The sequence below is a fragment of the Podarcis bocagei genome (genome assembly GCF_964188305.1).
Source record: "Podarcis bocagei genome assembly, chromosome: 16".
In the NCBI taxonomy this organism is placed as follows: Eukaryota; Metazoa; Chordata; class Lepidosauria; order Squamata; family Lacertidae; genus Podarcis; species Podarcis bocagei.
This window is the reverse complement of record NC_138142.1, coordinates 17,017,548-17,045,327: the sequence shown is the minus strand read 5'-3', so window position 1 is coordinate 17,045,327 and position 27,780 is coordinate 17,017,548. Positions and strand designations below refer to the sequence as shown.

Here is a 27,780-nt window from a genome sequence, read left to right as displayed (position 1 = left end):
TGCAGCGCTGAAATTTTCTCTGCTTCCGTCATCTCTGCCAACCGTTGTGAGCTCGCTCCCAAACACCAATTTCCTCCTCTCGCTGCTTCTGCCTCCGCTGCGAGGTATCAGGTGTCCGAAGCTTAAAAGAGACGGGTCTTACTGTCAGGGCTGCCACTCAGTCCCAGCTCACATAGGACCACGTTAGCCAGCGTTCAGGTTAAAAGAGTCTTTATTGGATTACAGGTTCCATTTCCAAACTGCAATATGCAGCCCTACTTCTTCTAGGTCAGACCGGCGAAGACCCGTCTGAGTCTCCGCCTCTAGCACACCAGCTTAATACCCTAGCCTTGCTCCACCTCCTGCGCCTTTCCCTCCGTCTCTGGGTCCTTCTGCCCCCCGGGGTCTCCTTTTTCCTACTCTCTTCTGACGCGGACCCCCCTGACCCTTCCGCCTCCTTGCGGCGGGCTTTGGGACCTGGTTCACTCTCTGGGCTGCTTACTGCGCCAGCTTCCGCTACATTTGAACTTGGCGCGCGCGCCCAACTCTCAACCTTCCTCTTGATCGTTTCGTCGCTCCCCGAGGTGGGCGTGACTACTCCTGACTCATGCCCTCCCTCCTTCTGAAAGCCTCCGGAACCCGATATCTGGTCCCCTTTCTCCCCGCTGTTCCCGTCTGGGTACGTGGGTCCCGATCTCCAACTGCTGCTCTCTGATTCCTCTCTGGACCCTTCTTCCTGGGGTGTCCCCCTGCTTTCCCCCCTTGCTCTGACTGCTGGCGCTCCCTTCTGGGAATCCTCGGACTCACTGGATAACCTCGGCGATCTCGGTTCGTCATCCCCACTCATCTTTCCTTCGTATTCCTCCCCCTCGCTCTCTGTCTCCTCCCTTCTCTGCGTCTCTGCTTCTGAACCCCTGACAAGCTCATTCTGCCCATTCTTTCTTTGTTTCCTTTTAATCTTACATCTATTACTATTACATCTTTCCATCTCAAAGCTCACAGTGATGTTGACTGAGCTCCTGGGAATCCCCTTGTTTAAGCACTAGCCGGACATAGCCTTGCCTAGCTTTTGAAACAGGATAGTAATAATAATAATAATAATAATAATAATAATAATAATAATAGGAAGAAGAAGAAGAAGAAGAAGAAGAAGTTTCCAAGCAGCAGATCAAGTGTTACTCTCTGGGTCATGGGAACAGGGCAGGGAAGGGGTATCCAATGTTGGTTCCCTTTGGCAGAATTTTACTACTTCATAATTGCTCGTGTTGGCATAGGTGGCTTTGTCACTTGTTGATGGTGACAAGAGGTGCAGTTGACACTAGCAGAACTGCTTGTAACAATACAAAGCAAGTCATTGATGGCCTTACTCCATCTGCTTTTTTTGTGCTTTTGCTGGCTGAAGTCCACATGAAGCAGCACAAATGAATCCTGACTGTTGCATCCTCATTGCCCCCAAACCATGGAGACCTCTACTGGATAGCATGAGTGGCAGGTTAACCCTGTGCTTTTTCTGTTAGCACTCATTCTGTGTCTGTAGGGAGCTATCCTTGGTCCTGAGCTGAAGGGAACTGTCCACTACATTAGAGGCAACTGTTGACAGAACTGCATACTTTACATTTCAGGACTGTGCTGCTGCACAGGTGTCTCAGGACCTGGTCATGGCATGCCAGCTGGAAAAGGCACAGGAAGGTAAGGGGGCATAGTCATCTTCAGACTATTCAGGCTCTGAATTTTCCAAGTGGAATCTGCTTTTAAGTGATACCCTTTCCCTTCTGCATATTTATCCTTTTCTCATTGTGTATTAATCTCACTCTTTAATTGTCTCTCTCCATCCTTCTCATCTTTCTTTCTTTCTTTCTTTCTTTCTTTCTTTCTTTCTTTCTTTCTTTCTTTCTTTCTTTTAAAAAAACACATGGTACGTGATGCTGGCCTACTTGGTTGTGTATCACCAGTCAAAGACTGATGTCTTATAGGGCCGCTTTCCCCAGCCAGACTCCCAGCTCCCATCAGCCCCAGCCACCATGAACATTGGACAGAGGTGATGGGAACTGCAGCCTAGCAACAGAAAGGTCACTAGGGCAAATTTAAGTTCTGCTTTATGCAGTTCCATTGTGGTGTGGGCTCTTTCTTCAACACCCTGCTAAACTCTCTCTGCTTACTAGTAGGCCCTCCAAGCCAGCATATTTCAACCTTTGGCTCCCAGATGATTCTGGACTACAACTCGCATCACCTGTAGCCATTGGCTAAGCTGGCTGGGGATGATGGGAGTTGTAGTCCAACTGCTTCTGGGAAGCCCAGGTTGAAGAACACTGCTCTATAAAGGTAGAGAGTTGTTCCTTACTTTAAATGGAGCAGAGCCAAGTAAGTGAAGGCTGCTCTAGGGGTAGCTGCTTGCCACTCTAGTCGCTTTGTATCGCTTGTGTGTACATGTGTCTTTGAGATAGCTTAAGCCTTCCTGGTTTCTCAGAGTGAGGCTTTTGCCGCTTTTGCTTTTGCCATATGTCTTCAGCTGCAATATGCCAGAGCCAATAGGCACTACGAGGGTGTGATCTTGCCTGCCACTTTTGAGGCCTGGAAGCGATTCAGGGATCATCAGTGCCGGTGGAGAAAGATGAAGGGGATGGCTGTGTGTTTCCACAGGTAGGATGGAGGGTCAATAAAAAGAGAATGTTGGGGAACAGCTCTTGGCATGCATTGAGTGCCTGGTGAAAATCTAGTGCTCTTCTCCCTGCTTTCCAGAGAAATTTGCACAAGGCGATGGTTTGAAAGGTGGAGGCTGAGAAAACATGAGCACCAAGAGAACCACATGGCAGAGGAAATGGTAAATCTAGATTTTTTTGTTTCAGGATAGTAGACAATTTCTACACTGCTGTTCTTGAATATACAATATCAGGGGTTTCAGACAGGAGGCAGTGTTGGTGGATGCTTACCTTGTTACATTCTGAAATGTCCTTGCTTGCTGTACCTGCTTAAGGTACCTGAGATGCCTATGCCAAGTCATAAATCTTGAAACACACATGTCTCCCAGTGCCTCACCCTTAAGGCACTTTTGCTTACTTGGAGGCTCTTGCCCTGGCCTTCAGACACATTGCTCTCTTCTTACTCCTTGTGCACCAGAGAGGAATCCTATAATTCCAAACACGTTCTGGGTCTCAAAGTGATAATTAGGCCACTTGGAAAGAGGAAGTAGAAGGAAGCAGGGTATTTTTTTGCACCCACAGCTGCTTCTGATGGTGCTTGTGCTGCCATTCATTCCAGCTCTCCTTCCTGGCACCCCTCTCATATTTGACTGACGATGTTGATGTATGAGATTTATTTGGGTTCCTGAGCTCAACTGGGTGGCCATCTTCTTTTGAAAAGACTGTTTGGGTTATTGGGGGCAGGTTGCTGGCAAAAGAATTATCCTACCTTTGCCGGAAGCCTGGCACAGCATGAGCTGGCTTCAAAATCCCTCCTCTCCCTATGTAGGCTGTTCTGCACTCTGAGCGACGGCTGCTGTCCCAGTCCTGGTGCTTCTGGCGCAGGAGAACTGTGGTTCAGCTGGAAGAGCGCGAGGGACTGTCCTTGGCCAAAGAGCATCACAGCCACCAAATCCTGCAGACTGCTTTCTGTCTTTGGAAGGAGAACGTTCAGGAAATAAAGGAAGGGTAAGATAACAGAGAAGAATCAATCATAGCATAAGATAAGCCTGGTTGCTGGATCAGTAGCTCATCTTTCCCAGCATCCTCTTCTTTCAATGACCAGAAATGTGTCCTAGTGGGAAGCCCACAAGCAGGGCCCAAGTGCAACAGAAACTTTCCCCATCTGTCATTCCCAGCACCTGGTACTCAGAAGCATCCTGCCTCCAACAGTAGAAGTAAAAGCACAGCCATCAGGGTTAGTAGCCACTGGTATCGCAGGTCCTGCAGCTATAACTGCTTTAGGCTGACTTTACCTGACTGGCAGTGGCCACGTTCTTGCAAAAAAAAGCCTACACCCTTGTCCCTTCAGCCTGTGGTCTGCATCAAGCCCACCAAACCTTTGCAGCCTGAATTCCTGCCACTTCCCCTTACCTTGCTATTGCCTTTATGGAATGGAAGGGAAGCAGCAGACTGGAAAGCAAGCCTGATCCAGATCTACTTGTAGGGCTCAGTCCCCATATGACCTGCTTGAGACTCTTGTTGTTCCAGAAGCTTACTTGCTGGTTCCGCTGCGGCTCCCTCCTTTGGCCCAGTCTTGGACAAGGTACACAGGAAATTCCCAAGCAGATATCCCTCAGGCCTAGCAGTTCAGGAATAGTGCTACAGTGGTACCTCGGAAGCCGAATGTTTTCATTTTTGAACGCCAAAAACCCAGAAGTAATTGCTTCCGTTTTTGAACATTGAATGGCTTCTGCTGTGTGTTTCCCCATTTTTCCAATTGAACTTGCAGCCAGCCCTTTGCACCTCGGTTTGTTAACATTTTGGAAGTCGAACAGTCTTCCAGAATGGATTACGTTCGAGAACCGAGGTACCACTGAAACAGCATTACCATTTATAACACTTTATTACTTTGGGAAAGTAAGTACTTTACATGAGATAAAATGGCAGGCTCTGCTTTGAGGCTCACCACCTAAGTCAGTAGCACAGAAGGCCCATGTCTATCCTGAAGCTTGAGAGAGGGTCTGCTGTGCTTCCCTTTAGGAGGACGAAGGAGGCCAGAGCTTCAAGGTTCCACTCTGTCAAGCTCCTTCAATGGTCTTGGAGCAAGTGGCGACAGGTGAGAAATATACCTGATGGATTTCACATTGGTCCACTACCTGCTGTGACTCACATTCCTAGCCTTGTAGGCAGGAGTGTGTGTGTGTGTGTGATGTGGTGTGTTCTGCGTACCTTGAAATTCTGCCCCCGATAAGCCAACATTTTGTTATGAAATGAAGTAACATAAATTGGGTAGATCTGCATCTGTCCGCTGGTGTGGCCTAACTCTGCCACACGTTCTCAAAGAAGTTTGAAAATGTTGGTAAGGATAAAAGGAACGAAAGGAGGGAAGAGCACAGAGATGAGGGAGAGACAGGGAGGCTGTGGAATAGCTAGTGGGGAAAGTGGAGGAGACAGTTGTCAGCCTCTCCTCCAAATGCTGACAAACTCTACCTTTCTGACATTTTGGCTTTGAAGATGCCAGTAGTCATTGCCCACACAGTTTCTTTCTTTTTTTTAAAATGATATTTATTAAAAGTTTAACAATTACAAAAAAGAGAGAAAAAAGGACAATAAAAAGTTACATCAAAAAATAAAAAAATAAAAGAAAAAACAATACATCACAACAATAAAAAAGAAAAAAGGGGGGGGGAAACCACAAAAACATTTAAAAGCAAAAACATTTAAAAACACAGCCATGTCTTTGTCTTTCATTTGCTTGTTTCATCGACCTCCTCACACCTCCCTTTTTTGTATTCTAATTCAATTTAGCTATTTCAGCAAATCCTTTCCATCTTTCTCAATTTTTGTTCTATAATTTACCTTAACCCAACCTGACCTTAAATTTTACACTTTGACCCATTGCCCACACAGTTTCAGGCTTTTCTCTACAAGTGCTAGAAGGGTTGTCTTTAAAACAACAACATTGTGAAATCCAAGATTCCGGGGGGGGGGGACCACCAAATCCTGTGACCGCTGTTAGATTCCAAAAGTGAAGAACTTGAGATCAAGAGAGAATTACAGCAATTGAAGGCAGAGTGTAAATTGTTGCTGTTGATTTAAATAAAATGGTTTGACTGTTATTGCAGCCATTCATTGAAGGAGGCAGGAAAAAGATAATTTTCACAAGGAAGTAGGAGGTGTCTCCTAGTCCAGCTTTTAGCTGATTCTCTTTTTTTTCTGAAAGGAACACGCTTCCAAGTGCCATGGGAGGCTCATCTGGAGGGTAGCAGTTTGGAAAAGGCTGATTTAACTCATCTGAACAGCTCTAACGCTCTGCTTGGTTGCTATCCCACCCTGCCGAGGAAGCTGCACTTTCTTTTCTTCACTTTGTCCCACACAGTGACGTTCCGCTCCCCTTTTCTCTTGCAGTACTTGAGGCACCGCTCTGAGAAGTGGACGAAGCTGGTGAGAGCCGATGTGCACCAGCAGCAGGCTGTGCTGCGCAGGACCTTGTCAGCCTGGAAGGTATGGCTGAGCTCTTACTTGTGACACCCCAGGTGGCTTGGCTGGGCCCAAGGACAGCAGCCCCAAAGAACCACCAAGTTTGGCTGAGCTGGGATGGAATCCACTGTTGCCTTTGCCTATTGATGTGGGATACCTTTCCTTTTTGTGTCATATTGGTGGCATGTGTAGAGTGCTTTGCAATGCTTGTCATGAGGTAGGGGCTCTGCACTGCAAGAACAAGTTATGGAAGTGCTCAGAAAATGTGTTAGCCCTTTACATCAGGAATGCTTTCCTTCCTTAGAGAGAGAGAGAGACTGAGCTGCGAAGAGGAGCAGCTTGCCAGTGAAGCTGCCTTGTGGTCCACATCAGCCAGAATCCTCAGCAAAGAGGGTATCAGACAATGTGGCACTTTGGCTCTCTGCCTCTAGGGTGGGGGGGAGCCAAGAGAAGCAGAAATGTCCTGTTTCTTCTAAGCAAACACGCCTTAGCATTTCCTTAAAGGGGAACCTGGACTGACAGTAAATACCGCTGATTGGGGCACCTGTGGGCTACACAGCTCTAACTTCTGCTTTGGTAAAATCTGAAAATTAGGAACAGTGATTTCACATTTTTCTCTTGCAGGCTTACCAGAGTCACATCCAGCACATTCTGTCCCAAGTAGCCAAAAAGGAGGAGGAGCATAATCAGCGGCTGCTACGGTAAGCCTTCTTAAATCTGTGGCGATGCACAACCTGGTCTGACAGTCCTGGAGGAACCCTCTCCCTCAGCCCTCTGCCTTTTCCCCATCCTGGGCTTCACAGAGGGAAAGGATTTGCTCTTGGTTAGAGCTTCCCCCGATCTCTGTCGGCCCTCAGGCAAGCACTGTGCACCTGGAAGGAAAATGCTGCAGATTCCAAGCAAGAAGCTGAGAAGGCTGCTCTGGCAGAAGAGCATCACCGAAGAGCATTTCTCTCAAAGGTAACTCCCATCAGGAAGGAAAGCTAAACTCCCAGTAAAGGTCCCTTGCCCTTGGGCTGGTTGGGGTGACTCAGGCCTGACATGATGCCCTTGAGCCTCCAGTTAGGAAGTAAAAGATGACACAGTATTAGCAGTCCTCAATGCTGCCGCCCCTGTTTTCTCTGCCTAGGTTGTGCTCAGATGGAGAGATGCAGCCTCCTTGTGTGCATACCATCGTCAGCAGGAGGCAGCAGCTGTGATGGAGGCCAGGAAGCATTTGCATGCAGGTGAGTGTGGCTATTTGCTTGAATGTGGCACATGATCCCAATACTAGCCTTCTGCCTCCTGCATTGGGTCACTGGATTGGGCCTCTTTGTATGGCAGCCATATACCCCCTCCCTTGTGTAGTGGAGGAGGAGGAAGGTCTGTGAGGGGTGATTTTTCCCATGCGTCAGTGGATGCAGGATGCATAGCAGCTTCAAAGCCATCCACCAGGGAAGGGCAGTGTGTGTGTGTGTGTGGGGTTCTGCAGCTCTGGATTGTTGGAGATAGAGATATAGATATATATGATGGTTGTAAATCACCCCAAAAAATTAATTGAAGGTTAATCTAAAAACCATCTGTGTAAAATTTAAGTCCACAAAGCTTTTATGTACATGGGTTCCAATACAGAATTGCGCCGTTCTCCAGGTTTCCAACCTCAGTGTTACTTGTTGCAGTGCTGTGCTGTTTATTAGTGAGCTGCCTTCCACCAACCTGGTACCTTCTGGATATTTTAGTGCTGGAACTTCCATCGCTCCCAGCGCCATATGCCCAATGCTGGCTGGAGTAGATGGGAGTTGTGGGGCAAAATACAGTGGTACCTCGGGTTACATACGCTTCAGGTTACAGACTCCGCTAACCCAGAAATAGTGCTTCAGGTTAAGAACTTTGCTTCAGGATGAGAACAGAAATCTTGCTCCCGCAGCGGGAGCGGGAGGCCCCATTAGCTAAATTGGTGCTTCAGGTTAAGAACAGTTTCAGGTTAAGAACAGACCTCCAGAATGAATTAAGTACTTAACCTGAGGTACCACTGTACCCTGGAGAGCACCAGGTTAGGGAAGACTGCTCTGAGAAATAGGATGGGAGGAGGGCTGGGCTTCTTCTCGCTCACTATTTTTTATCTTCCTGTTTGGACAGTGAGGCTGCAAGCAATGTTTCTTCGCTGGAAGGAGTCCTATGTTCAGTCCTCTAAGCAGAGAGGGCAGTTTGTCTTGGGAGCTCAGCACCATGGGAGACAGCTGCTTAGCAAGTGCATGGCCAGGTGGAAGCAGTATCACCTCCAGTGCATAAGGAAGATGGTGAGGAAATTTGCAGATTTCTGTCTCCAGAGGGTAGGAAGCAGTAAACCAGATGTGTGGAAGGCTTTCTAGGACAGCCTGATAATTTTCATAGGAAAGGGCCAGGCTCTGCGCCTCAGAGTGGCAACCCTTGTGCCTCTTTCCCCCTGCAGCTCCTGCAGAGACAAGGAGATCAGCTGATGGCCCGGAGGCTTTCCTCTACCTACTTCTCAACCTGGAAGACACAGGTGAGGTCAAACACATCCCTTTCCCCTTCCAGCCTCTGACTGCAGTGGGTCCATCTGAAGGCTGAGATGGAACAGTGAGGCTGCTGACTTTTTTCCATCATGTGGCATTATGGGAAACCATATTGTGGGAGGGGGAAAAAGGGAGTTCAACTAAAGCATCTCCCCTAACCCTCGCCCTAGGTGCAGAGGAGATGAAAGGGGACAAAGGAGAATAATTTTTCAGTTCATGCTGAAAACGCAAAAGAACTTTATGGCTTGTATCGATGCTGGGGTTGGGATTTCCCCCTCCCTCCTTAACCTGGCCCACATGGTCTTTCTTTCTTTCTTTCTTTCTTTCTTTCTTTCTTTCTTTCTGCACCAACAGTTGGCGTACAGGCAGAGGGAGCGGCAGGAAACCATGCGGGCGCTTTGGCATTGGTCCATGTCCCTGCAGGGCAAGGTCAGTCTTGGCAGGCAAGAGAGGAGGTGCATTCACGTGGTCCTGTTTGGAGGAAGCAGCTCTGCTTGCAAGCAGACTGCCTTCTCTTTCTCCCTTTGCTGGATTGCAAAGCCAGGATGTAAAGAATCACATAGCTCGTTCCATGCGTGGGAGTGGGAGGGAGCTTTCTGCAGTTTGGTTAAGTACATATTACCAAGGAAAGAGGAGGAGGAGGGTGGAGACACAGGATGCTCTGTTTCCAGCTGCAGCTGTGCATCTCTCCCAGCAGCCGTGGAGGGCAGTGCCATCTCTGTTACTAGCAGCACTGCATGGAAGGGCCTTCCACCTCTGGGCAGGGCTGGGGAGCTGCTTCAGCCTAGGGCATCATATCTTGAGAGGGAGCACAGCAGTTGCAGCTAATATATGTATTTCCATTACATATGTCAGACATAAAAATGTTTTCAAGAATATAGGGACGATCAATCTCTCACTTCTGTGATGTTTTTGCACCACCTCCCACACTGCTGACAGTTTTGGATCTGTACTTGAAATTCTGAGAGCTTGAAAAAGAAAAGCACTGGCATGTGTATTTGAGTTCCTTGAACCTGTTTGCTTTCTCCGGAGGGGATTTTTGCTGGTTCCTTTGTCGCTGATGAATACAAGAGGCTGTGCGGCCACTGCCACCTATGTGTCTTGCCTGCAGGTATTTGATGCTTGGCTGGCATTTGTCCTGGAGCAGCAGCGCAAGAAAGGTCGGATCGAAAGGGCTGTGGAGATTTACCGGGCTGATTTGCTGCGGGAGGGTGTGACCCGCATCCTGAGGTACACGGCTGGCATGAAGGAATTCCGAGGGCACTTGCAGGCCCAGCATCAGGTGAAGGTAAAAGAACGGGACCCATCTTGTGGCTCCCTCTCATTTCACATCTATACAACTTTACCATCGTTACCCATTTTATTTCGCAACAGGTTGATAACTGCTTCATACACAGTGGTTTCTTTTTTGCATGTTAGATGGATCGGACCCACAATGATGACTAACAATTATTTGCTCTATTACCTGCCGTTCGCCCCAGGGTCTCAGGACATAATTTAAAATACAATGTTAAAAACAGTTTTAAACAAATTTCAATTGCCAGTATAGGGGGTGTTCTGAAAATATTTGGTTGTTACCTGTGTTGGCTTGTCCTCTCTGTACGTAAGCAGGAAGCACAGATCCCTTATGGGGTTCCACCCCACAGCAACAGATAGAAGCACACGCCACCCTCTCACAGGTACACCTGGGACAAGTATAGGCACAGTAGGTCCTGTCAGGTCCACTGCCCAGCTTCTCCCTCTAGGGGGCACTACAGAGCCAGAGAGTGACATCATCACAGGTGTGCCTGGCCCACACCTTGCCCCACTCTTCCTTTGACTCTGTTCTTAACCTCTTTTGACATGCCATGTTGGATTGAAGCATTTGGGAGAGACTGCTGCTCCTCCAGATTCAAAACTGGAGACTTTCCTCTTGACTATGGAGGAGCTCCTTATACAACTATCCTCCTCCCCTAAAGACCAGACTTCCGCAGCCTGGTGCCCTCCAGTTATTCTGGACTATAACTTCCATCAGCCCCTGCATCATATGGCTCTGATGAGATTTGTAGTCCAAAACATCTGGAAGGATACCAGATTGGTGAAGGCTCCCCAAGAAATACAGAAATTAACAAGCTCCTTCTCTCCATTTCCCCTGCCCAGCCCCTCCTTACAGCAGACTGAAGGGCACACACAGCCCTCGCTTTTGCAGCACCACCAACCTGCCATGTGCTTCTTCCTTGCACTCACAGATCGCCTGCCACCGTCACCAGGCTGTCTACCGGTGCGCCATGCTCTGGAAACTAAAGGCCCTCTGCCAGAAACCCAGCCTGTCTATTCCGGGGGGCCCTCTCAAGAAGCGAGTGACATTCCAAGTGCCAGTGCCTGCTGCAATCTCAAGAGCCAATGAAGATCTTGGAAGGAGAACGAGCCTTCGTTCCACGGCAAGGCCTGCACAGAGCGACCACCAGGCCCACATTTTCCAGGCTTCTGGAGATTCCATCCTAACTGATCTGTGAGTAAGAGGCAAAGTTGCAACCTCCTTACGCTCGCTTCCCCTTCAGCCACCTGAAACTGTGAATTTAATTGCACAGTGGCCTCTCTCATTTTGAAAGCCACTGCATATGCATAGAGGAAGGCTTCTTTTAATTTTAAAGAGTGGGGAAAGAATGAATTGCAGCTCCCTAGCTAAAGGACTCAGCGGCAGATGGTTAGACTCTCTTCTCCAGATCTCATTCTCTCTCTCTGTTCCATGCAGGGAAGGTGTCATGCACAGGAAACTTTTAATGAAACTTTGGGGATTCTCCTGGGCCTTCTCCTATCCCTAAGGCTCTATTTGCTCATCTCCCTGGCAGTCATTTGCTGTTGTAATAATACTAATAAAAATCCTCTTGAAATTGACTTGTCTAACCAATCTTTATCATTAGCCAAAGGGCAGGCAAAGAAGGCTTGTGCCCCTTAGGATTATTGAGTGGCATGAAGTACTGGAATCATTATTCAGTTCTCAATAGCAAGCCTTGGAGTAACTGCACTGGCTCTTTGGTTTTGTTTAAACTTGTAAGGCTGTAAGTGATAGGTACAGTTGCTTGTGTAAATCCACCTGTTAACCTGCTTTTCTTAAAGAAGTACTAGTGCTGAGAACATGCTTGTAGGCACTCCTGTGCATAATTATCAGTGTGTAAAAGGTATGTATGTACCTCAGTGTTCCCTAATTCTAAAAAGGCCTCTAACCCTCCCTCCTATCCTCCCCACAGGCAGGCGGCCCGCCAAGGCAGGTTACAGCCCCGTAGACCTGACTTCCTGCTGCAATCTCTGGAGAGAACAGAGCTGCCTGGTCCTGACTTGAATGGGTAGGGAAGAATGTTCAACTTTCAGACATGACAAATTAATAAATAGAACAAGGACTACATAGGGGCTACTCCCACCAGCCAAGTTCAGGGTCACTTTTACCCAAGACCTCTAATGAAAGAGAAGATCCAGGATGACATTCTCACCCCATCTTGGTACTTAATGGATGTTCAAACTAGAATAAAAATGTGTGCCCATCAACCATCCTGTTGATGAAATAAGAAGCAAGGCTTCTTATTTGATTGCATGGAAAATTCGGAGTGTAGCAGAATATCAAACTCGCAAAACAAGACTTCTGCAACAAGAAGCTCTGATGCAAGTCATAAAGCTACATGGCCACAATTCTTCGTGGATGTCTCCAGATTCTTGGAAAACTTCTGCTTGGTACAAAAAAGGAAAGGGCTGGAGGTGGGATAGATGGGTGGGTGGACTTAGTCCACTTTAATTTGTAGAGCAAAGCTTAAAATGTGCCTGAGCTAGAAAAGTGGATGCTGGCAGCTTGGAAGGTAACAGTAAGAGGGATTTTCCCAGATTCTTCCTTGGTGTGCTTCAGATTCTTATACATCTAACAAATCGGATCTTTGTCTTCCTCTTCTAGACTAGAAAGCCTTGCTGGGGCTTTGCAGAAAACGACTCCAAGCCACCCACCTGCTCTGTCTACGGCCCTTTTGTCATCTGCCCAAAGCAGTGTCCCTTCTCCACCCCAGTTCAGCAGCTGCCCCTTCTCAGCACCCCCACTTCCTCAGGCTGCTCCAGTGCTGTGCACACCCCCTTGGCCAGATAGCACAGCCCTCCCAAAGCCAAACCCAGAGCTGTTGCCACCTTCCTCCTTCATGACACGGAGACGAGAGAGGCCAGGAACGGTGAGTTCTCACACCTTGTTTGCTGCTTCATGCAGTGGTAGTGCCCTCACCTTACACTCACTTGATCTGCCTGAGTCAAATTCCCAGTTAAGGCAGCAATCCTAACCCTCAGGTGGCAATGGCAGGCTTGATGGAATGGTGCAGTCAGCCACATCCACAGTCTAGCTAATTGCACCAACCAGGGTGGAAGGAAAAAAATGCAGCAGCAAGGCTTGCTCAGTAGATCCTGGCCTGACGTCCTCTTCACCCTCAAAAGGGCCTGTTTTGGGTTGACCACATTGCAGCATTACTTGCCAGCAGGGACACCACTTCTGCTTCATCCAAACCCCCTCTAGCATGGCAGATTGCTGATTTTGATTACTCTGGAAGGCTCCCAGATTCAGAAGTGTTTGCCTCTCTGTTAGCCCAGTTCTGTAGCACAGAGCTTATCCCTCTATCAGTTTCTAAGGTGGGGATCCTTTTATCATAAGAACATTCCATCCAAAGGGCTTAGGGTACCTTGCAGTTTGTTTAACTCCAAACCCATAAGCACAGCTCTGAGTGGTGTCTGGACAGGTTAAATTAACATTCTTGTTTTCCTGCCTTTCAGGTCGAGCCTTTGGGCCTGCAGCCTGGCCTCTATTCCACAAGCCCTCCGGGACCAACCACTGGGAAGGAAAAAGTGCTGGCAGACTCAAGGGCAGATTTCCTCCTGCCTGAAGATTTTTCAAGGAGAGAGAGCCCTCCTCCCCATCCCACTTGCGGAAGGGCAGGTAACGATGATGGTCCTATGAGTGACCCACTTTTCTCACTCCCAAATAGCAAAAGGCTTTTTTTTTTTTGCCTGCAGGGAGACATTTTGTTTCCTAAAGGAAGTGAGCTACTTGTTTTGAGGCCAGGGGTGCAGTGGCTTTCCAGGTTTGTCCTCCTACCTGGGTATAAGTGTGTGCCCTCCCGTTTTTGCTGCTTCTGCAACAAGAGTAAGGGGGCATGTCTCTGAGATGTGATCCTTCCCAGATGACCCACAGTTAATATGGCGGCTACAGAGAAGGGAGCAGAAGCTGCTCGGAGGGATTCCAAAACCCACACTGTCTTCCTTTTCATTTTAGGAACCAAAGAACCAGAAAAGGCAACAGAGGGTTTTACTCAGGAGGCTCTGGCAGTTCCCAAACAGCTGGGAGCTGAGCTCCAGGTTATTGGGAAGAAAATGCAACTCTACCACCACAACCAGCAGGAGCTGAAGTACGTAGCCAAACACTACTTCTTCTCCCACTTTGCAATGCGTGTTTGGGCTTGTTTCCTCTGGGAAGGAGAGATCGGTTCAGGAAATCCTAGTTGGAAGGGGCCACTGCTGTAGTCTGCTGTGTTGGTGGGTGCAGGGACACAGTTCCCCTCCAGCACACTCTTCCATACCTCCCTTAACTGTTGCCCTCTTGTAGCACCGCCCAGTAAATCTTTATTTTGATGACTTCAGAGCAAGCAGTAGGCATATCCATGGGCTGGCTCCCTTCCCACACTAACAAATTCAGGAAAGGGAAGGTGAAAAATGTCCTAAGGCCGCAATTACCCTGTACATTTAAAGCGTTTTGATGCTGGCTTCCCCCAAGTAATTCTGGGAGCTGTGATTTGGTAAGTTTCTAGGAGACCCTTATTCCCCTCCCACAGCTACGCTTCCCAAAGTCATTTAACAATCCATCCCTCTTCCCAGGGAACTCTAGGAATTGTAGCCCTTGGAGAGGAAGAAGGGCTCCTACAATCTCAGCACCCCTAATAAACTTCAGCTTTCAGAATTATTTGGGGGAAGTCATCACTGTTCAAAGTGGTATCATAGTGCTTAAACATTCCTGTTGCTCCTGAAATGCTTCCCCCCACAAACCTAACTGCAGGGGCGGAGAGCAAGTGTGTATGTGGGGGTGGGAGATTTATGTGAACTAGTTCTGGCCCTGTACACTTTGGCTCAGCCTTTTGTGTCCTTTTGTCCCCACCTATTGCTGGCATGCAGTCTGGAAGGTTGGCCACAAGGACAGAAAAAGATTCTCCGCCATCAGTGTAATAGTTCTTATGGTCCAATTTCCCCAGTAAACCACAGTAAGGAAACATCAATAGTGCTCTGTAATTAAGTAGTTATTTAGACAGATACTGGGATCAGGCGGGATTTGTTCAAGGCAGTCCTGCTGCAGATAACGACAGAGGGCATTACTGTGAAGGCAAAGCAACTGGAGTGGATGGGCTGGGTTAACCTACCTGACAGGTTTATAGAGGAGGAAACATTTGCACAGGGCTCACTTAAACCATTGCAAATGGTTGCATTGGGCCTAATAGAGGAAAGTGGTGGGGATTGGACCCCCAGCCTTGCTTTCATTTGGCCAGAACAGGGTGACCTTCTGGCTTTTTATTCCAGGTCCTGCCAGCGGCAGCAGCGCCTTCTGCTTAAGTGGCTGGAGATGAGACCAGGGGATGAAGAACAGCTGGCTGTGCGTCAAGTACAAGAAGAGTTGGATCAGGTACAAACAGGAAGTTCTCCCTGCGGCCACTGAAGCAAAATTAAATGGCTGCAGCGAAGCCCACACATTTCCCAAAGGGCATTGCAAAGAAGAGTAAAACCTTTATTCCCCTGCTGCCATCACCACTTCTGCTATTATTCTCTCAGCTCTAGGGCTGAGATGGTGTGAAAATATGGAGCAAGAAAGTGTTTATAGTGAGACTGGAGGGAGCCTCCATGTCCCATGGTCCTCAGGGCCTGCATGGCTTCTGCATTGCTCTGGGGCCCACCCCTTTGCCACAAAACACCTAGATTTTCCTATTTCAGGATTTGCTTCTCATAAAGTTTTGGTGGTTGCACTTTTAAAAGAACGTATCCAAGTATCTGATGCTAGTTTCTTGTTTTTGGCAATAGGTATTACTATGCTGGTTAGTAACTAGAGGGTATCGATTAAATAAATTACTTGGTAGCTCAGCATGTTCTGGAGAATCTGGAGGAGGTGGGCCTGTAGTATTGGAGCTGAGGTCCCTTTGGTACCCTCCATAAAATATCTGAGGGAGCTGGGCCTCCCAAAGTTTATGGCCATTGTCATTCAAATGGTGTGTGTGCACCGCATCTTGTGATCGATTAAGGGGGGTGGGGCTCACATGTCCCCCCCCCCCATATTTTATTCAAGATGGCATCCCTTCTGTAGCAAAGCTCCCCAGTGACATTGTGTTTCTTACTCACTTGTCACTTGTGGTACATGGTTGCATGTGGCAGACAAAAAGGGGAAATATAAATTTACTTATAAATCAAGATGCATCGGCTTAGTGCTTTGAAATGGCAAACTGGCATATCTGCTTGTGAGTAAATCAAGTTTTCGTTAGTTGGAAGTTTGCACCACCCAAACCGCTTTTGAGAAGAACTGCAAAAAAACCTACTCCATTTGGGATTGGTCTGGGAGCTAGTGCTACCCTAGCAGTTTGTGCATGTTTTGTGTGTTGTAGCTCAAAGCAAGATTTTTGGATGAGGGAGGCTAGGAATAATTTCTCGGGGGCACAGATGGCTGCCTCTCATGCTAGCTGGGGCCTGAGCCAGGCTGCCCCTCCAAACGACCTCTTTGTGCTTCTGTTTCTTTGCAGCTGAAAGTGAAGATCAGTTCCCTCAAGCACATACTGGGAGAAGAGCGACAGCTAATGGAGTCCTACATCACACGTGTCCAGGATATTCGAGTGGCTCTTAGCACTTAAGCATCTTGGACTCACTTGTTTGCATGATATGCAGTGGGATGGCTGGATGTTGTCCCTTTGCTATGCAGGGGGGTGGCAGAGGAGCCTCCATCCCGGTAGCTGTACAAACACTGGTGGAGGCTGCAATCCAATATAACTCATTTACCTGGAAGTAAGTCACATTGACATGCACAGGATTGCAGTGCAGGTAGTTAGCATGTCTCTTTACAGCAGTCAAATGCTTTCTTTTAAAAAGTCAACCACGGTAAGTCATTCGTTTTTATTTTAAAACGTTTGCAATTAATGAGTTAATGTCCTTAAGTTGTACATTTTGACATACAAAAATACTGTGCTACTGATACAGTTGAAAAATTAAATGGATTCTCCGTGCAGGAGAAATTCACAGCGTCACTAAGAAACCCACTCCCATTTTGCTTAGGATCAATGTGACCTCCTCTGGCTCTCAGCAGCCTCAGGCCCCCACCACAATCTCCTCCCCTAGACCGGGAAGTTCATCCAGCAGAATTCCCGTGTCCTCAGTAAGCAGCAGAACCTTCAGTGCCGCTCTGCAAGCAGAGTAACAAGAAATTAAAGCTCAAAGAGGAACTGGCAAAGCAGCCAAGTGGAAGCAATCGAAGGAGCAATGGATGGAGCAAAGTTTACCCGCTTCGGGTAATTTTGTCTTTTTTGATAATGCACTAATAGAGGAGCTGTGACCCATCATTCTATCCTATGGTTAAACAGGCCAGTTAGCTGGTTAGAAAACCCACCTTCACACTGTGCAAAGATAGGAAGGATGGATGACCAGCCATCATCACCAAGGCCACTTCTCTGCCCAGCATCAGAGACGGGAGCCACTATCATTGGAAACATCCATGCCTCAAATGGCACACGCCTCAGATGAAGACTTGCTCCTTTTTCTAGCAGTCATCGTCTTAAACGTGCCTTGGCTTCTTTTCTTATGGCTGTGCTCATTAAAAGGGGCAGCTTCTCTCGTGTGTGTACAAGGTAAGACTAAAGCAAGGGAAGCATAAGAAGGAGACTTTTAAGGGGAGGGATGCAGTTTTAAAGCCAAATGAGCTCAACACTCCTGAGCCTCAGCCATGTTCACAACTTGGTTTCTCGAGGTCAAGAACAAAACATAGACATCATAAATAAACCAATCCCTTTTCAACTGCCCTCCCCCCCTTTGGCACCAATTTCTATGAATCCCCTCCCAGGAAAAAAAAAAGGCATAGTAAGTTTTAAGATTCCCCTTATTATTGGTCTACGCAGCAGTGCTTAATATTTTGCCACTGAACCCCACTTAGATGTGTGTGGGATGAAGGTTCAGAATAGAACTCTCAAGCTGGCTTTGGCAAATTTAGCTTTTAAGTATTTTGCAAGTCCAGCAAAGAGTGGGGAAAATGGTTAACACACACGAGAAAAGGAGGACTACTCCTTTTGCTTTTTAGGAAGACCTGGGCTGACAGGATCTTCTCCCCCAGTCGTCTGGTTCTGGCAAGTTGGCAGTAGCTGCGTAGGGAGAGGAAAGAGGCTTTCACTGCTGTCCACAGCAAGAGACTTCCCACTGCCTTTGCAGAGAAAAAAAACAATTCTGGGTTTTTTTCACGTCCCCAGCTTAACAAGAGAGTAGATATTTCCCATAAGAAAAAGATTAAGGCCAGAATAGCAATACAGAATGGCCGGGTTAGAGTGAGCTCGAGCTACAAATAAAATAGGCTTCCTAAAAACAAAAACAAGATCAAGTCAAATGTGGAATGTGGACACAGTGTTTGAGGTTTAAAAATACAGTGCAGACTTCTGTTTTAAAGGGATAGTACCAGATTTATAAGAGGTTTCTAAAACAATGGCACACCCAGATGAACTCTTTAATGTTTCTATATTCCACTCTGCTGAGTCTCCTGGTTTTGGCATTGGACTGTTCATTCTGGTGTGAAACATAAATTGAGAATACGGCTGGGTGAGAGACATAATTAGAAAATATGGAACATGTGTCAATCTGACAGTATCCCTTGAAAGCAGGAATCTCTGCTCTCCTCCCTCCCTCTGCAGCATTTCAACCAAGACTTCATTGTTTGGTGCCAAAGCAGGCTGAAAATGGCATCTTGGGGAGAAATGCCTATTTCTACAGGCACAGGGAAGAAGCAGAAAAGCCACCCTGGTCAACATTCTTAAAGGCCACAATCCCTGATATGTCTGCAGCTCTCATGGTGGGAATGCACTGCCGGCACCCCCCTTCTAAGAACAAGGGGGCTTTAGTTTCCTCACTCAGGTCCTGCTGAGCAATACTCCCACCTTAGAGAAACGTATCCTTTGACGAATTGAGTCCCTGTTGCATATAAAAAGCCCCCCTGGCAGTGGAGTCTCTAGAGAGATCCTAAGGCCTCTCCAAAGCGGATTTTCTGGCCAGGCTTCAGATAAAAATTAAAGTCCTTCGGTGCCTCAAAGATCAAGACGATGGTTGAGCCTAGATTAAACTCTCCTAAATGTTCTCCCTTCCTCATGGGGATGCCCTCATGATTGTTGTTGTTTACGAAGCTGAAGTCGTTGTATGAGCCTTTGCTGTAGCTGGGGCTGTTTGTATGCAGATCCTGCACATGGGGAGAAGAAAAGAGGTGTTACATAAGGACTCCAGGAGGGAAGCAGGTAATTGCCTTGCAAAGAAGCCTGTAACGTTTTGTTACTCAACCACTGGCTACTTTAGCCATTTGTAAGTGAAGTGCAGGGAGGGAGGCATTTTTGTGGTGCCTGCCTGCCTGGTCACCATAAGAAGGTTCTTCTTCACCATGGGCAACGAGGCAAGAGGCTACTTAAAACCTTGCTCAAGGCCCAATTCGCATGTATTCACAGTGACACAGTTGACGCCAAAACCACACCACCCTCTTTCGCGGAACCTATGAATTGTTCGCAGAATGCTCAAGAACCACCCACTCCCACCTGCTGCCTTGCAGGACTGAAGTTGCACTCAGTTCCATAACCAAGTTGGAAACTTGGGAGCAGAACAAAGAAAATCAGTTCAAAGGAGGTAAGGGTACTCACTCGCTGGGGAATTAACAAGAAGAAATGGTTTTATAGTTCTAAGGTTCCTCAGGAGCTGGGATTATTACAGTCATTTAATATGTCCCAAGTGATTGCTCACAGGCTGGGCAAGTGATCCCACCATCAACATTTCCCCCTGAAAATATTAATCAGCCTTTTACCAGGTTTAGGCTATTTGTCCACTTCCTTTGACTGGCAGCAGCAGCGGCTCCTGGGAGAGGGAGAGCTCCCTCCAACAGGGAATTGGGTTGCCCTTTCCCACACCTGCTGCCACCTGGTCCTTTTTTTGGCCAGAGATGCTTCCAAGGATTGAACCTAGGAACCTTTTCATTCTTACCATTGGCCCCTCCTGCGTAATGTCTAGAGCAGGCCCTTATCCAGAAAAGGTCTGGGGTCCTGAGTTATTTTGGAAACTGCGAAGGTGGGACAGCAACGGGCAGCTCAACACAGTTCAAGTGTCACTGTTCCACTTGTACTCTAAATGGTGGGAACACATGGGACAATGACTCCTCCTTCTCAAGTGTTTGAAAGGCTTGACTCACCTGATCAAAATAGATGCGGATTGATCCCACATTTTGGGCTCCTACTGCAGTCAGAGAGAAAAAACCGTGCTTCCAGTAGCCACTGAGTACAACACGTTCATTATGGCAGAAGAGTTCTTTGATCCAGCGAGCAACCCCTGGATTCACAGACATCAGGGAGCCTATGGGGAGCAAGGAGAGAAATGGGGAGAACCACCCTTTTATTTCCCCAGCCACTGTTGGGAAGATGAAAGCAAACTCTCAGAAACAGCTTGAATGAAGAAGCTTTCAGCTCTGTAAGACAGTCTTCCTGCATTAAGACACAGTTGAGGCTTTGGGCTGGAGAGTGGAAAGGGACAAGCTGGAGAAACCTGGTAGTTTTAAAATTAAGTTAGACACCCAGGAGCAACAAACGCTGGTGTACTTTTGTAAGGGCAATAAGGGAGGGAGGGAATCCAATCACTCATAGTATAAGTGTGATCACAACCATTTTCCCTCTTAAAATCCTGCAGAAATAATAATTTCAGAAGCACTTAGAGATGGGATCACTTGCTATTTTTAAAGGGCAAATTCATTCAGTGCCTTTTACATTCTGAACACTTCCTGGTAAATCATGCTTCTTCTCAAAGGAAGGATGATGTCCAGCATCAAATGACTCTTGGTTCAGGAACCACTGGATTTTACACAGAATCAGAGAGTTTGAAGGGACATGACTTCACCGACAAATATTTATTAAAATGCAGTGTTTAGCAGCAACCTTTCACTGCTTGTGTATCTCTGGAAACCTGGCTTACCTGGGAAGTGACGCCGGTGAGACACTTTCCAGTCGGTCGGTGAGTGGAAGCAGTGGTAGTCTCCAGGCGCCAAGTAAATCACACAGTGATAGAGCTCATTGCAGTCCTTTGTTACCAGCTGCTTTTGGAATGAGGAGGCTGAAAGAATAACGAGTAAAATGGTTTTTGAGGCTTCAACACAATGTACAAAACGGGAACATAGGCAGCTGTAGGTGAGACAGAAGCAGCTGCAAGGAGGAAGAGGAAGGGGTGGCTCAATGCCTGTGCCCAGTCAGGGCCCAATGCAGCTATTACATGGCATCCAGTGGTTGGTCCTCTGCAGATGCCAAGTCCAGTGGAATGATACTGAGCCCCAAAGTGTGCCTGTGTACACCTACCTGGCTTGCTTTTACAGTTCTCTTTATCAGCACGTGGTCCCAGGAAGGACTCCAGTGAGTAAGTGATGCCTTTTACTTGCTCCACTTCACAGTTCTTCACTTGCCCAAAGCTGAGAATCTTGCCATCAGATGGACTGATCTACAGGGAGCAAACAGCACCAAAAATTCTCGTGTTAGCATCTGCCACTTCTCTAAACACAATTTTTTTTAAAATTAAAAATTGTATCCTACTATTCTATTCAGAAGATGATCAATGATTTTAAAAACCCAACAGTTCTAGAACAATCCGCAATGCAACCAAATAAATCAAAATATTGGCATAAAACCACAAAGCCATCAGAATGAAGCATCAAAACACCTGAAAGAGGCCTTTTTAAACAGCCCATATTCATCAGCTCCAGTGAATCAGGTCTGATGCAGTTAACTTGGCAAAGAAACTCATCTAAAGGTTGGATGGGATAGGGCCTTGATGGTGTCCATCAGCAGTGAGGCTACTGCTTCTCCATAAACTCAACACCACTGCCCCTCACATCTCTGCCACTTACCATACTGTGGATGCCGCAGACGGGTCGGGCTTGGGGCTTTAGCTTCCGCCTGAAGAACTCACTAAGGTTTCTGTAGTGGTGAAGGTCTTCCACAGCAGCCTCCTTCATGTTGACACCAAACGTCCAGATGTATAGGCTGAGGACCGGCTTCCGGAGCCAGGTGGGCAGCTCAACACTGTTCAGGCGCCCCCAGGCTCGGGAAAGGAGTCGCGTTGGCACAGATTTGTACAGGGAAACCTAAAAACAGAGGAGGAAGATGGGAGCTACTTCACGACACCCGCTCACCTGAAAACAACAACTGAAAACCTGCCCTTGGCTAATTTTAATGCAAGAGATCAGAGGCTGCTGGTGGGGGAGTATGTTGGGAGGAGAATGTAATTTCCCATGCACCCTCTACTGATCTACAGAGGTGGAAAGGCTGGACGTAAAACAGCTGGCAATTAAAGACTAATTAACATGGGGTTCTTACACACACACACACACACACACACACACACCACACCACACCCAAATAATGATCATGGCAGCTTCCACATTTTGGTCTAACCATGAGTCATAGAATTGGAAGGGACTACAAGGATCATCTAGGGGCTCCAGCAGCTTTTGGACTACAATTTCCATCATCCCTGACTACTGGTCCATCTAGCATGGGATAATGGGAGGTGTAGTCCAAAAACTGCTGAAGACCCAAATTTGGGAAACCCTGATAGTCCCAACTTCCTTAAATGCAGGAATATTTCACCCAGTGTGGGGCTTGAACCCACGACCTCGAGATTAAGAATCTCGTGTCCTACCAACTGAGCTATGTTGAGCATATCCTCATAGCATATGCACCTCAAACAGATGACTGGTTCTCTCCCCTGGATTAGGCAATGAGGTTGGGAGGAGAGGCAACTCCGCAGCTGCTAACAACTTTTGAAAGGGCCTCATGTGGCTTTAGGATGCCTATCCGCTGGGGGCCACCATGAACAATTTCACATCTCTGAGGATGTTGTGTCTTGGCAAAAGTATACAGGAATAGCAGTAGCTGCCTAACACAGTCGGGCCCTTAGTCCATCTAGCTCAGGACTGTCCACATTGACCAGCAGCAACAGCTCTCCGGGGATTCAGTCTCAGGCATCTCTCCCAGTCCAACCTGGAGATGATTCTCTAGACTGAACCTGGGAGCTTCTCCATGCAAGGCAAATGCTCTGCCACTGAACTGCGGCCCTTCCCTAAAGTAACAGTTCCCTGACTGCTGTACTGGAAAAACATACCTATGGAGCTCATGCGCATTTCTCAAGGAAGGGGCTAGTGGTGGCCCAGTACCCCTTCTACCCCTAAAGAACTATTTGGGCTAGTAAGGACTTTGTGGCAAAACAGGCAGCTACCCTGGATATGATGCAGGGGGTGGGACTTGCCCCTAGAACAAGGAGGCCATGGTTCCATTTGCACCAGCATCCAGACCTTGATGCAAGAATCCTGCATTCTGCTGCTTCTGTGCAACTGGAACACATCTTAGCTATATTCCTGATTAATTGCTGTGACTGGCAAGGAGGAGGTGGTGGTTGCTTTGTATACTGTGTGTATGTGGGGTGTGTGTGTGCTAACTGTAAAGCAGGGATAAGATCTAGGTCAGAACAGGGTGGGAACAGGTTAAAATACTGCGGGATTATCTGTAGGCAGCAAGGCCTGAGGAAATTGCTGTAGCTAATTCCTTCAAATCCCCCTTGGTTAATCCTGAAACCCCTGGCATTCCTCTTGAGGGACGCAGAGCAGGGAAAAGAAAATCTCTCAACATGGCAGAGACTTCAGAAGAGCCAGGCCACTGTCTGTAAATTGCTTACCAAAAAGAAAAGGAAAAAAGCAGAGCATCACAAAACTAGCCAGAATGGATCTTCCAATAGCAAATCTTGCCAAGCTAACTTTATCCCCCTTGATAAAGATCATGCTTTCATCAGCTTGCTACCCTCCAGATGTTTTGGACAACATCAGTCCCAACCAACACCTGAAAGGAGGAAGCTATCTGGAATGGGAATGTCCAAAAACAGTACACCTCAAGCTGTGGAAGGGTGTGGGTAGGGTGTCCTTGAGAAGGACAGAGTGGCAGGATGAGAGACGCAGCACGATGATAGACCACCTGCTTTACATTCAGAAGATCCCAGGCTCAGTCCCCAGCAGGTAGAGCTGGGACTGTCCCATCTTAAACCCTGGAGAACTGCTGCTGTCAGTCAGCGTAGACAATACTGAGCCAGATAGACCAATGGTCTGACTGCCCTTTTGATACTGTGAACTACAACTCCCATCTGCCCCAGTCAGCATGGCCACTGTTCAGGGATGATGGGAGCTGTAGTCAAAAACCCCAGAAGGTAATGCATTGGTTGTGCCCCTCCAGCCCTTCTAGTATGAGTTCCTGTGGATATAAGGACAGTCTATAACTAGGCACCAGAATGTCAAGTCGGGGGTCATTACTTTAGGATAAGTACAGAGACTGCTGGTATGATGAAAAGGTCTGACTGGTGTACAGGTGCAGCCCAGCTGCCATCATCACTGGGCAAAGCTGTTCAACGGCTTTCTGGCTTAGGAAGGAAGAGCAGGGTGCCCCAGCAGCACTTCCACAGACCTATTCTCCTGCATCTGCGGTTTCCTACAAGGCTAGCTATTGGCACAGCCATGTCAGGCGAGGAACAATGCCTAGAGGAGGGGTGGGGGAGTTGTCTAGGGCAGTGTTTCCCAACCGGTGTTCCGCGGCACACTAGTGTGCCGTGAGACATCGGCTGGTGTGCCGTGGGAGGAAGGCGGGCGAGTCGGGCGGTGAGAGGCGGCGGCGGCGGCGAGGATCCGCGTCGAGCCGGGGGCGGCTCCGCGGTGGTGGTGCCGAGCGGCGGGGCAGCGCGCGCAAAAGGGAGGATCGCGAGACAGCGGAGGAGGAGGAGGCCGGCATGTCCGGGCAGCAGCAGCAACAACAGCAGCAGCAACTCCCGCCGCCGCCCCCTCCTCCGCCCGCTATCGCCGCCACCACCACAACAGCCGCCGCCGCCTCAGCTCCCCTCGCTCTGCTGCCTCCTCCCACCCCGGCAAGGGGGAGGGAAAAAACTTTCGCTTTTGTGCGTCCCTCCCGGCGTGACGCTGCGCGCTGACGTCACGGGGCGGGGCTTTAATGGTGGTGTGCCGCGAGATTTTTTTCCGGCTCACAGGTGTGCCGTTGCCCAAAAACGTTTGGGAAACACTGGTCTAGGGTTGTATTTGCTCAGCTGAGTTCAGAGGGGAAATGCTTGGAACTGCGCTGTGATCATGGCACACAGACACACCAGCCTGTTGCCGCTGCAGCTTGTACACTCGGGATAATACAGGACAACTCATGTCCTTTCACTATTCCTAATTGTGAAGCTCCTCATAAAAATAGGAAAATATTTATCTTTCTCCTTAAAAGAAACGCCACTTTATTTCACTCATCAGAACACTCTGAAAACTGAGCCAGGAAGCAGAAAGAAAGCTACTTTTTATATCTCCTGAATTTTTCAAGCTCCCTTATGATCAAAAGGGTGTGCGACCCATCTGAAGCACTTGGTGCTAATGTGCTGGTGTCATCTGGGTTTCAGATGTGCACTTCAGCAACCCTGTGGGTTAGCCAGGGGGCAAAGCATAGCTGGTGATAAAGACCACATACTCAAGATGGCAACTGATACAAACGAACTGGTTTGCTGATCCACAATCCTTCATTCAGAAAATAATATTATCCTTCATACACAAGATAATATTATGACCTTCAAAGAAAGACTAGAAATCTAGTATAGCAATATAGCAGTTAGAAAATAATATGGATTAAGAAGAGCATTATAATTGCCTTGACTAAGCAATCGGAGTAATTTGAATATGAATCCAAGACTTACTATTGCCTATCCTTACTTTCTCCAGTGCACCTATTCTTTAAAATGATTTCCAAGTTCCCTACAGTATTTCGGAATAAAGTCAGGGGCCAACGAGTCTTGTGGTCTGAGCAACTGCAGGAGGGAGAATCTTCCTAGGTTACTGATTGGCAACTGTACCAGCTTTTATGTCAATTTCATCACTTAGGTTGGCGAACCTACCGAAGTAATAGATTATGGGGGCCCGTAATCTGAGTAGTGGAAAGTGTAACTAGGACCTGTAGCTCAGTAGCAGAGCACTTGCATTGCATAACGAAGCCCTCAGGTTCAAGCCTCAATAGCAGCTTCTCCAGGTAGGGCTAGGAATGTCCTCGGCTTGGAACCCAGGAGAGCCACTGCCAATCAGTGAAGACAAAACATAGGCTGTTTGCTATGTTCTTATATTCCCTTTATTTTTTTGGCAAGCCTCTACTGGGTCACTTTGACAAATTCCAACATACTCTTGAAAACAACTCACTTGTGCTACTGCTCTTTTTACTATCTTATTAGGAATGAAGCTTTCTTTAACCCTACATCAGGTCCATATCATCTCCCAAGATCTCACATTAATTGCCACTGTGATTCACCAAACATTTCAATCAGTTGAACTTTTTCCATTATTGGCATCCATTTTGGTTCACCATGTGTTCTCTGATATTTGCCAGGTAAGTTCCTCAGGCCTAGAAGGCCCCAGACTAACTCAGGGCTACTAGCTTGCTACACACATACACCCTGTTCTTCTTTTCAGGTGAGCTTCTGTTCTACCATTTGGAAACAATGAAAAGCTACACATTTGGGAAAACCACAGACTGCAACACACGACATGCCATTAAAAAATGCTGGTGGGCTATGCATTAGTCAGCAGCTCCTTGTCAGTAGATTCTGTTCTTTTAGGCACCCCCCTGCCACCACCCCTTTTTATTCACAGGTCTGTTTCAGAAGCATGCAACAGGCCCACTTCAGTTTGGAAGGTGGGTGCTCAAATGTAGAGTGCTGCCTGCACAGAGGAAAAACAGACACTCTGAAGGGAAGGCTGTTGGAGGCAACTGTTGAGTGGCCAAAATCACTTTAAGAGAATTCAATATTGTGCAGCAGAGGAGAGAAAATAATCCCTTTGCCTGCCTAGTCTGCTTTACAGGGTAGTTGTGTCCAGTGCTTTTTTCCTGGGGGTACGCAGGGGTACACATACCCCTAAACATTTTGTGAATCTTTGTACTTTTGTCCATTTACAGTAGTGCTTTGCAAGACGAAATTAATTCGTTCCGCGAGTCTTTTCATCTTGCGAAGCACGGTGTCGGAAAAGTTTTGGAAAAGCTTCAAAAATCACCAAAGTCTTCAAAAACCTCAAAAAAGGCTACCACACCGCGTGCTGTGAGTTGCTCCGCGAAGTCAAGTCGCAACTGTATTAATGGTTTTAAGAAAAAGGAAACAAACTTGCAAGACGTTTCCGTCTTGCGAAGCAAGTCCATAGGGAAAATCATCTTGTGAAGCAACTCAAAAAACCAAAAACCCTTTCGTCTTGCGAGTTTTCCGTCTTGCGAGGTACCACTGCACTGTATTTATTTTTCCCAATTTGAACTATAAAATGGTGATTTTCTTGAGTCAAAATGAGAGTACCCCTAAACATTTTTAAAGAAAAAAAGCACTGGTTGTGACGATAAAAATCAGAGAACCTCCATATACACCACCCTGAGCTCCCTGGAAGAAAAGGGATGTGAGGTTTATAGCCATGGCTGCCTGCTCATAAGATTCTCTTGTGGCTGCCTGAAATGGACTTAAGATGAAGGAGGAAAGTCAGCGTTAAAATAAAGAGTAGTTGGACTGAAAAGCAAGTGAGCAGTAGCTACTCTGAAGATCACGCTAATGATTTTTCAGCTAATTATTCTTCTCAGCGACACTATTCCCATTTAAAAAGGGGGGGGGGATGAATGAAATGGCTGTGAAGGTAGACTCCTGCCCAGCAGTTTCCTGGCACGACACAATTATATTCAAAATAATGGCACAATATGCTTGTAATAACAGCATGACTAAGGCACAAATGGCTTGTTTTAAAAACTCCTATACTGTACAAGTTGACAGTGTCCTTTCATGTATTGTACACCCGCAGAGGTCTGGCACAGACATGTTTGCATGAAGGGGTGCAACAAAGCATTCCTGCA

General features: G+C 47.4%; 2 protein-coding genes across 11 annotated transcripts in view; one reads left to right on the top strand and one right to left on the bottom strand.

Moving 5' to 3' along the window:
- Positions 1–18,110, top strand: part of SFI1 (SFI1 centrin binding protein) — a 45,177-nt gene extending 27,067 nt beyond the window's left edge. For 4 of the 5 annotated variants that reach the window (XM_081174697.1, XM_081174700.1, XM_081174696.1 and 1 more), the window contains 20 exons: positions 1,602–1,668; positions 2,489–2,619; positions 2,719–2,800; positions 3,448–3,626; positions 4,641–4,716; positions 6,009–6,104; positions 6,705–6,781; positions 6,938–7,040; positions 7,210–7,306; positions 8,199–8,359; positions 8,512–8,586; positions 8,951–9,025; positions 9,708–9,884; positions 10,825–11,087; positions 11,827–11,922; positions 12,519–12,783; positions 13,373–13,535; positions 13,872–14,004; positions 15,164–15,266; positions 16,369–18,110. In XM_081174697.1, coding sequence (XP_081030823.1) covers positions 1,602–1,668; positions 2,489–2,619; positions 2,719–2,800; positions 3,448–3,626; positions 4,641–4,716; positions 6,009–6,104; positions 6,705–6,781; positions 6,938–7,040; positions 7,210–7,306; positions 8,199–8,359; positions 8,512–8,586; positions 8,951–9,025; positions 9,708–9,884; positions 10,825–11,087; positions 11,827–11,922; positions 12,519–12,783; positions 13,373–13,535; positions 13,872–14,004; positions 15,164–15,266; positions 16,369–16,476 — 2,527 coding nt within the window. In that variant the 3' untranslated portion in view covers positions 16,477–18,110. The remainder of the gene's footprint in view (positions 1–1,601; positions 1,669–2,488; positions 2,620–2,718; positions 2,801–3,447; positions 3,627–4,640; positions 4,717–6,008; positions 6,105–6,704; positions 6,782–6,937; positions 7,041–7,209; positions 7,307–8,198; positions 8,360–8,511; positions 8,587–8,950; positions 9,026–9,707; positions 9,885–10,824; positions 11,088–11,826; positions 11,923–12,518; positions 12,784–13,372; positions 13,536–13,871; positions 14,005–15,163; positions 15,267–16,368) is intronic. The other variant, XM_081174699.1, reaches the window with a different exon arrangement.
- PISD (phosphatidylserine decarboxylase) overlaps positions 16,721–27,780 on the bottom strand; it is a 40,571-nt gene continuing 29,511 nt past the window's right edge. For all 6 annotated transcript variants that reach the window (XM_081175008.1, XM_081175006.1, XM_081175005.1 and 3 more), the window contains 5 exons: positions 21,735–21,971; positions 21,190–21,328; positions 20,813–20,950; positions 20,040–20,200; positions 16,721–19,049 (listed from right to left, as the gene is read on the bottom strand). In XM_081175008.1, coding sequence (XP_081031134.1) covers positions 18,825–19,049; positions 20,040–20,200; positions 20,813–20,950; positions 21,190–21,328; positions 21,735–21,971 — 900 coding nt within the window. In that variant the 3' untranslated portion in view covers positions 16,721–18,824. The remainder of the gene's footprint in view (positions 19,050–20,039; positions 20,201–20,812; positions 20,951–21,189; positions 21,329–21,734; positions 21,972–27,780) is intronic.